At 47.1% G+C, this 10,126-nt stretch overlaps 2 protein-coding genes across 2 annotated transcripts in view; both read right to left on the reverse strand.

Annotated features, from left to right (window-relative positions):
* Positions 1–2,047, reverse strand: part of fam83fa (family with sequence similarity 83 member Fa) — a 96,596-nt gene extending 94,549 nt beyond the window's left edge. Inside the window, exon 1 of the mRNA XM_072442875.1 lies at positions 2,028–2,047. The gene's annotated coding sequence lies outside the window, so the exon portion shown is untranslated. The remainder of the gene's footprint in view (positions 1–2,027) is intronic.
* Positions 1–8,819, reverse strand: part of LOC140358785 (uncharacterized) — a 10,768-nt gene extending 1,949 nt beyond the window's left edge. The window contains exons 1-3 of the mRNA XM_072443833.1: positions 8,333–8,819; positions 8,037–8,248; positions 7,742–7,889 (exon numbers count right to left, since the gene is read on the reverse strand). Of these exons, the coding sequence (XP_072299934.1) occupies positions 7,742–7,889; positions 8,037–8,248; positions 8,333–8,791 (819 nt within the window). The 5' untranslated portion in view covers positions 8,792–8,819. The remainder of the gene's footprint in view (positions 1–7,741; positions 7,890–8,036; positions 8,249–8,332) is intronic.
* Positions 8,820–10,126: the final 1,307 nt, after the last annotated feature.

The following is a 10,126-nucleotide window of genomic DNA, read 5'->3' on the forward strand; positions in this document are numbered from 1 at the left end:
CTCATGTCTCCTGAACGTGACAGACACTCATGTCTCCTGAACGTGAAAGACGCTCATGTCTCCTGAACGTGAAAGACGCTCATGTCTCCTGAACGTGAAAGACACTCATGTCTCCTGAACGTGACAGACACTCATGTCTCCTGAACGTGAAAGACACTCATGTCTCCTGAACGTGACAGACACTCATGTCTCCTGAACGTGACAGACACTCATGTCTCCTGAACGTGACAGACACTCATGTCTCCTGAACGTGAAAGACACTCATGTCTCCTGAACGTGAAAGACACTCATGTCTCCTGAACGTGACAGACACTCATGTCTCCTGAACGTGACAGACACTCATGTCTCCTGAACGTGAAAGACACTCATGTCTCCTGAACGTGACAGACACTCATGTCTCCTGAACGTGACAGACACTCATGTCTCCTGAACGTGACAGACACTCATGTCTCCTGAACGTGACAGACACTCATGTCTCCTGAACGTGACAGACACTCATGTCTCCTGAACGTGAAAGACACTCATGTCTCCTGAACGTGAAAGACACTCATGTCTCCTGAACGTGACAGACACTCATGTCTCCTGAACGTGAAAGACACTCATGTCTCCTGAACGTGACAGACACTCATGTCTCCTGAACGTGAAAGACACTCATGTCTCCTGAACGTGACAGACACTCATGTCTCCTGAACGTGACAGACACTCATGTCTCCTGAACGTGAAAGACACTCATGTCTCCTGAACGTGACAGACACTCATGTCTCCTGAACGTGACAGACACTCATGTCTCCTGAACGTAAAAGACACTCATGTCTCCTGAACGTAAAAGACACTCATGTCTCCTGAACGTGACAGACACTCATGTCTCCTGAACGTGAAAGACACTCATGTCTCCTGAACGTGACAGACACTCATGTCTCCTGAACGTGAAAGACACTCATGTCTCCTGAACGTGACAGACACTCATGTCTCCTGAACGTGACAGACACTCATGTCTCCTGAACGTAAAAGACACTCATGTCTCCTGAACGTGAAAGACACTCATGTCTCCTGAACGTAAAAGACACTCATGTCTCCTGAACGTGAAAGACACTCATGTCTCCTGAACGTGACAGACACTCATGTCTCCTGAACGTGACAGACACTCATGTCTCCTGAACGTGACAGACACTCATGTCTCCTGAACGTGAAAGACACTCATGTCTCCTGAACGTGAAAGACACTCATGTCTCCTGAACGTGACAGACACTCATGTCTCCTGAACGTGAAAGACACTCATGTCTCCTGAACGTGACAGACACTCATGTCTCCTGAACGTGAAAGACACTCATGTCTCCTGAACGTGACAGACACTCATGTCTCCTGAACGTGACAGACACTCATGTCTCCTGAACGTGAAAGACACTCATGTCTCCTGAACGTGACAGACACTCATGTCTCCTGAACGTGACAGACACTCATGTCTCCTGAACGTGACAGACACTCATGTCTCCTGAACGTGACAGACACTCATGTCTCCTGAACGTGACAGACACTCATGTCTCCTGAACGTGAAAGACACTCATGTCTCCTGAACGTGACAGACACTCATGTCTCCTGAACGTGACAGACACTCATGTCTCCTGAACGTGACAGACACTCATGTCTCCTGAACGTGAAAGACACTCATGTCTCCTGAACGTGAAAGACACTCATGTCTCCTGAACGTGAAAGACACTCATGTCTCCTGAACGTGACAGACACTCATGTCTCCTGAACGTGACAGACACTCATGTCTCCTGAACGTGACAGACACTCATGTCTCCTGAACGTGAAAGACACTCATGTCTCCTGAACGTGACAGACACTCATGTCTCCTGAACGTGAAAGACACTCATGTCTCCTGAACGTGACAGACACTCATGTCTCCTGAACGTGACAGACACTCATGTCTCCTGAACGTGACAGACACTCATGTCTCCTGAACGTGACAGACACTCATGTCTCCTGAACGTGACAGACACTCATGTCTCCTGAACGTGAAAGACACTCATGTCTCCTGAACCTGAAAGACACTCATGTCTCCTGAACGTGAAAGACACTCATGTCTCCTGAACGTGACAGACACTCATGTCTCCTGAACGTGAAAGACACTCATGTCTCCTGAACGTGACGGACACTCATGTCTCCTGAACGTGACGGACACTCATGTCTCCTGAACGTGAAAGACACTCATGTCTCCTGAACGTGACAGACACTCATGTCTCCTGAACGTGACAGACACTCATGTCTCCTGAACGTGAAAGACACTCATGTCTCCTGAACGTGAAAGACACTCATGTCTCCTGAACGTGACAGACACTCATGTCTCCTGAACGTGAAAGACACTCATGTCTCCTGAACCTGAAAGACACTCATGTCTCCTGAACGTGAAAGACACTCATGTCCTGAACGTGAAAGACACTCATGTCTCCTGAACGTGAAAGACACTCATGTCTCCTGAACGTGAAAGACACTCATGTCTCCTGAACGTGAAAAGACACTCATGTCTCCTGAACGTGACAGACACTCATGTCTCCTGAACGTGACAGACACTCATGTCTCCTGAACGTGAAAGACACTCATGTCTCCTGAACGTGAAAGACACTCATGTCTCCTGAACGTGACAGACACTCATGTCTCCTGAACGTGAAAGACACTCATGTCTCCTGAACGTGACGGACACTCATGTCTCCTGAACGTGACGGACACTCATGTCTCCTGAACGTGAAAGACACTCATGTCTCCTGAACGTGACAGACACTCATGTCTCCTGAACGTGACAGACACTCATGTCTCCTGAACGTGAAAGACACTCATGTCTCCTGAACGTGAAAGACACTCATGTCTCCTGAACGTGACAGACACTCATGTCTCCTGAACGTGAAAGACACTCATATCTCCTGAACGTGACAGACACTCATGTCTCCTGAACGTGAAAGACACTCATGTCTCCTGAACGTGACAGACACTCATGTCTCCTGAACGTGACAGACACTCATGTCTCCTGAACGTGACAGACACTCATGTCTCCTGAACGTGACAGACACTCATGTCTCCTGAACGTGAAAGACACTCATGTCTCCTGAACGTGAAAGACACTCATGTCTCCTGAACGTGACAGACACTCATGTCTCCTGAACGTGAAAGACACTCATGTCTCCTGAACGTAACAGACACTCATGTCTCCTGAACGTGACAGACACTCATGTCTCCTGAACGTAAAAGACACTCATGTCTCCTGAACGTGAAAGACACTCATGTCTCCTGAACGTGACAGACACTCATGTCTCCTGAACGTGACAGACACTCATGTCTCCTGAACGTGACAGACACTCATGTCTCCTGAACGTGACAGACACTCATGTCTCCTGAACGTGAAAGACACTCATATCTCCTGAACGTGACAGACACTCATGTCTCCTGAACGTGAAAGACACTCATGTCTCCTGAACGTGACAGACACTCATGTCTCCTGAACGTGACAGACACTCATGTCTCCTGAACGTGACAGACACTCATGTCTCCTGAACGTGACAGACACTCATGTCTCCTGAACGTGAAAGACACTCATGTCTCCTGAACGTGAAAGACACTCATGTCTCCTGAACGTGACAGACACTCATGTCTCCTGAACGTGAAAGACACTCATGTCTCCTGAACGTAACAGACACTCATGTCTCCTGAACGTGACAGACACTCATGTCTCCTGAACGTAAAAGACACTCATGTCTCCTGAACGTGAAAGACACTCATGTCTCCTGAACGTGACAGACACTCATGTCTCCTGAACGTGACAGACACTCATGTCTCCTGAACGTGACAGACACTCATGTCTCCTGAACGTGAAAGACACTCATGTCTCCTGAACGTGAAAGACACTCATGTCTCCTGAACGTGACAGACACTCATGTCTCCTGAACGTGAAAGACACTCATGTCTCCTGAACGTGACAGACACTCATGTCTCCTGAACGTGACAGACACTCATGTCTCCTGAACGTGACAGACACTCATGTCTCCTGAACGTGACAGACACTCATGTCTCCTGAACGTGAAAGACACTCATGTCTCCTGAACGTGACAGACACTCATGTCTCCTGAACGTGACAGACACTCATGTCTCCTGAACGTGACAGACACTCATGTCTCCTGAACGTGACAGACACTCATGTCTCCTGAACGTGACAGACACTCATGTCTCCTGAACGTGACAGACACTCATGTCTCCTGAACGTGACAGACACTCATGTCTCCTGAACGTGACAGACACTCATTTCTCCTGAACGTGAAAGACACTCATGTCTCCTGAACGTGACAGACACTCATGTCTCCTGAACGTGACAGACACTCATGTCTCCTGAACGTGACAGACACTCATGTCTCCTGAACGTAAAAGACACTCATGTCTCCTGAACGTGACAGACACTCATGTCTCCTGAACGTGACAGACACTCATGTCTCCTGAACGTGAAAGACACTCATGTCTCCTGAACGTGACAGACACTCATGTCTCCTGAACGTGAAAGACACTCATGTCTCCTGAACGTGACAGACACTCATGTCTCCTGAACGTGACAGACACTCATGTCTCCTGAACGTGACAGACACTCATGTCTCCTGAACGTGACAGACACTCATGTCTCCTGAACGTGAAAGACACTCATGTCTCCTGAACGTAAAAGACACTCATGTCTCCTGAACGTGAAAGACACTCATGTCTCCTGAACGTAAAAGACACTCATGTCTCCTGAACGTGAAAGACACTCATGTCTCCTGAACGTGACAGACACTCATGTCTCCTGAACGTGACAGACACTCATGTCTCCTGAACGTGACAGACACTCATGTCTCCTGAACGTGAAAGACACTCATGTCTCCTGAACGTGAAAGACACTCATGTCTCCTGAACGTGACAGACACTCATGTCTCCTGAACGTGAAAGACACTCATGTCTCCTGAACGTGAAAGACACTCATGTCTCCTGAACGTGACAGACACTCATGTCTCCTGAACGTGACAGACACTCATGTCTCCTGAACGTGAAAGACACTCATGTCTCCTGAACGTGACAGACACTCATGTCTCCTGAACGTGAAAGACACTCATGTCTCCTGAACGTGACAGACACTCATGTCTCCTGAACGTGACAGACACTCATGTCTCCTGAACGTGAAAGACACTCATGTCTCCTGAACGTGACAGACACTCATGTCTCCTGAACGTGACAGACACTCATGTCTCCTGAACGTGACAGACACTCATGTCTCCTGAACGTAAAAGACACTCATGTCTCCTGAACGTGACAGACACTCATGTCTCCTGAACGTGACAGACACTCATGTCTCCTGAACGTGAAAGACACTCATGTCTCCTGAACGTGACAGACACTCATGTCTCCTGAACGTGAAAGACACTCATGTCTCCTGAACGTGACAGACACTCATGTCTCCTGAACGTGACAGACACTCATGTCTCCTGAACGTGACAGACACTCATGTCTCCTGAACGTGACAGACACTCATGTCTCCTGAACGTGAAAGACACTCATGTCTCCTGAACGTAAAAGACACTCATGTCTCCTGAACGTGAAAGACACTCATGTCTCCTGAACGTAAAAGACACTCATGTCTCCTGAACGTGAAAGACACTCATGTCTCCTGAACGTGACAGACACTCATGTCTCCTGAACGTGACAGACACTCATGTCTCCTGAACGTAAAAGACACTCATGTCTCCTGAACGTGACAGACACTCATGTCTCCTGAACGTGACAGACACTCATGTCTCCTGAACGTGAAAGACACTCATGTCTCCTGAACGTGAAAGACACTCATGTCTCCTGAACGTGACAGACACTCATGTCTCCTGAACGTGAAAGACACTCATGTCTCCTGAACGTGAAAGACACTCATGTCTCCTGAACGTGACAGACACTCATGTCTCCTGAACGTGACAGACACTCATGTCTCCTGAACGTGAAAGACACTCATGTCTCCTGAACGTGACAGACACTCATGTCTCCTGAACGTGACAGACACTCATGTCTCCTGAACGTGACAGACACTCATGTCTCCTGAACGTAAAAGACACTCATGTCTCCTGAACGTGACAGACACTCATGTCTCCTGAACGTGACAGACACTCATGTCTCCTGAACGTGACAGACACTCATGTCTCCTGAACGTGACAGACACTCATGTCTCCTGAACGTGAAAGACACTCATGTCTCCTGAACGTGACAGACACTCATGTCTCCTGAACGTGAAAGACACTCATGTCTCCTGAACGTGACAGACACTCATGTCTCCTGAACGTGAAAGACACTCATGTCTCCTGAACGTGACAGACACTCATGTCTCCTGAACGTGAAAGACACTCATGTCTCCTGAACGTAAAAGACACTCATGTCTCCTGAACGTGAAAGACACTCATGTCTCCTGAACGTAAAAGACACTCATGTCTCCTGAACGTGAAAGACACTCATGTCTCCTGAACGTGACAGACACTCATGTCTCCTGAACGTGACAGACACTCATGTCTCCTGAACGTGACAGACACTCATGTCTCCTGAACGTGAAAGACACTCATGTCTCCTGAACGTGAAAGACACTCATGTCTCCTGAACGTGACAGACACTCATGTCTCCTGAACGTGAAAGACACTCATGTCTCCTGAACGTGAAAGACACTCATGTCTCCTGAACGTGACAGACACTCATGTCTCCTGAACGTGACAGACACTCATGTCTCCTGAACGTGAAAGACACTCATGTCTCCTGAACGTGACAGACACTCATGTCTCCTGAACGTGACAGACACTCATGTCTCCTGAACGTGACAGACACTCATGTCTCCTGAACGTAAAAGACACTCATGTCTCCTGAACGTGACAGACACTCATGTCTCCTGAACGTGACAGACACTCATGTCTCCTGAACGTGACAGACACTCATGTCTCCTGAACGTGACAGACACTCATGTCTCCTGAACGTGAAAGACACTCATGTCTCCTGAACGTGACAGACACTCATGTCTCCTGAACGTGAAAGACACTCATGTCTCCTGAACGTGACAGACACTCATGTCTCCTGAACGTGAAAGACACTCATGTCTCCTGAACGTGACAGACACTCATGTCTCCTGAACGTGACAGACACTCATGTCTCCTGAACGTGACAGACACTCATGTCTCCTGAACGTGAAAGACACTCATGTCTCCTGAACGTGACAGACACTCATGTCTCCTGAACGTGACAGACACTCATGTCTCCTGAACGTGAAAGACACTCATGTCTCCTGAACGTGACAGACACTCATGTCTCCTGAACGTGACAGACACTCATGTCTCCTGTGTTGCTAACTTGGTGGACACTTGTAGTATGTAGTAAAGATGTGGACACAAGCAGAGGGCTCGGGCGTGGTTCCGTGCACATGCTTCTCAGTCGGGGCGAGTGGCTCTAATCCGGCAATTTGTCTAGTGGGAACAAGTTGGAGCAAACTGATCCGGGACGGCCCCGGACTAAAACACAAGTGGGAACGCAGCTAATGTTACACATGTAGTTCAGGGTAACTAATGCCACTTAGAGGCTGTTTTATGGAACAGGCACCAACATTTGTTTGTGTTTTTATATTCTCCCGTCAATGTAAAATATTACATTTTGGACATAAAAACGAATCAAAAACACGATGATGTCAAATAGCGGCCCCTATATTTTGCATCACCAGCCGCCCCTGCTTTAAAGTGTGAAAAAGAGAAAGTGTTTGTACCTGATCATCCACGACCAGAGCCAGAACCACATGGTCCCACACATAAAACTGTGGCCACTCCACTTCAGAGGCTCGAAGAAGGTCGTCCCGGACCAGCTCAAAGCTGAAATGAAACAATCCAATCATAAACAAGATGCAGTGACAGATTGAGGAATCTTGTTTACTTCCTGTAGCATCGTTATGGGTCATGTGATGTGTCTTACTGTCTGACCCCGCCTCCTGGGGCGTGCTGGTGCAGATGTGGAGTTACCTGTGGGTCGCACTCATGGCCTGTGGTCTCCAGAGGAAGTGTGGCTTTGCTCCATCTCTGAACGCACAGATGCTGTGCTCGTGCTCCTCCAGCAGAGGGTGTTGTGAGAACCTCTCATCAGACGGTCTGTGGACCAGCACCGCATACATCACTTCCTGTGGGTACAGCTCGGTCTTCCATGTTCTCATGACAGGGGCCCGCCCTGCACAGAACTGCAATAGATTCCTTGTTAGGGAGTGTCTACAGAGCCGCGGCGCGCGGCTGAAACTGCTGGGCTAAGTGACAGTGTTTCTCACCTGCTCGCTGTACCGGTCCAGGACGTCCTTCAGGTCAAAGGTCAAACGATACGAGCCGTACCTGGAGCTGGACACGAAGGCGGGAGACGAGGCGAACTGTGTGAGGAGCCCTTCTTCTACCTCCTCCACGCTGACCTCCTCTTCTACGCCGCCCGGGTGGACTATCTTCATGGTCCTGGTCTCAGCGTCTCTCAGGTCGTCAGGAGTGACCGTCAGACTGAACCAGACCAGTCCCTTGTCGTTTGGATCTCTGAATCCTGCGTCAGATCTGATCCCGTCTAAACCCGTCAGATCAGTGCTGTGGCTCAGATGAGTCGCATGAATCTCTGGTCTGGGATAATCTGGAACAGAATATTTATCTTCGGGTGAAATCTTTGGCAGATAATCGTTTGTTATCTTTTTTTTTTTCTTTAGTTGCGTTAAAGTCAGATGTCTGTCTTTTCTTATGTAAGTCGCCATGGCAGCGTCTGAGAGCTTCTGCGAGGACTGTTCTCAGGAAAGTGAAACTAAAGCCACTTCCCCAGACTGCTCCTCCTCCTCTGAGTCACACTGCTCTGTGGTCAGGGTCTGCCCCCTCCTGGTCAGCTTTGGTTCATTTTGTAAGAACAAGTCTGAAGCAGTTTGAAGCGTTAAAGCAGCACAGCGTAACATTCCTGGTCCAGGCACCACCTCCAGGAGAAGGAAATTAAAGAGGAAACTTTAGAACATCCTTTTTTTGCCATTGTCTGGAATGTTTGAGTCAAAGTAAAGTTTTAGTTCTGTCAAAACACCGGTAATAAAGTAATCGTAAATCAATAATGAATGGATATCTTACACAGTGGGGCTTTAAGCTATTCAAAAAGTGTGACGCATTTTAAAGGACGTTTTAATACAAAATAAAAGCAGTTTTATATTTTTGTGTCAGAAAACGTGCTTTTTAAGATGATCTTTTCTGTGTGACGGACACTGATCAAGTGTGTTTGATCTATTATTATTAACCTTTATTTATCCAAGTAAAAACAACAGAGCCAGAGTGAGAAACTTACATTTAAACAAGAAACATTTAAACTACATTTAAAAGAACAGGTTTGTAGGATTCTCACTCTGTTTCAAACATGTCGAACTGTGACGTCTGTAACTATCTGTGAATATGTGACGACTAATGTTGGAAAAGACGGTTCTGGACGTAGAGATTAGAGTCGCTTTTGTCACTTTTTCTTTTAGAATGAAATGTTTTCCTGTAAAGACGTCTGAGGCTTTGGCTTTTCATCAAACTCAGAAAAGAGATGAAGTCGTGTTGAGTCTCCACAGTTCTTTGGCTGTGGTGAAAGGGTTAATAGTCCACACATGCTCTCCTAGTGGGAGGAGCCACCCGGAGAGAAGAACAACATGCAGACTCCAGCAGAGGTCACGTGATGCTGGTCTGCACGCTAAGCACTCTGCCACCGTGCAGCCCACATTTGACCTTTTAGAGACGCTCAGAGACAAGGAAACGGTTTAGGTCATTCTACCAAAAATGAAATGAAATTAGAATTTGAACATATCCACACTATAAACATTTAGCCTCAGGCACAAAATATTGTTTTCATTCTATTTTTAATGTTGGACCCGAGAAGCCTTAGGTTAAAATGTCACAACAGAATTATACTGTCGTCAAACTTAAAGCTAAATACAATAGAATTCTATTTTCTTTGTATTTAAAGTGGAAATAAACAAGTTTTTCCTGTGTGAGCGTTACAAGCCTCAAACTAAAGTGTTGACAATGTTCTGTAATTTAAAACGTACAAAAGATTTGATACAAAATAAATACATAAT

The sequence above is a fragment of the Eucyclogobius newberryi genome, unplaced genomic scaffold (assembly GCF_026437365.1).
Source record: "Eucyclogobius newberryi isolate DKJ021-1_F unplaced genomic scaffold, fEucNew1.0.hap1 SCAF_13, whole genome shotgun sequence".
NCBI lineage: Eukaryota > Metazoa > Chordata > Actinopteri > Gobiiformes > Gobiidae > Eucyclogobius > Eucyclogobius newberryi.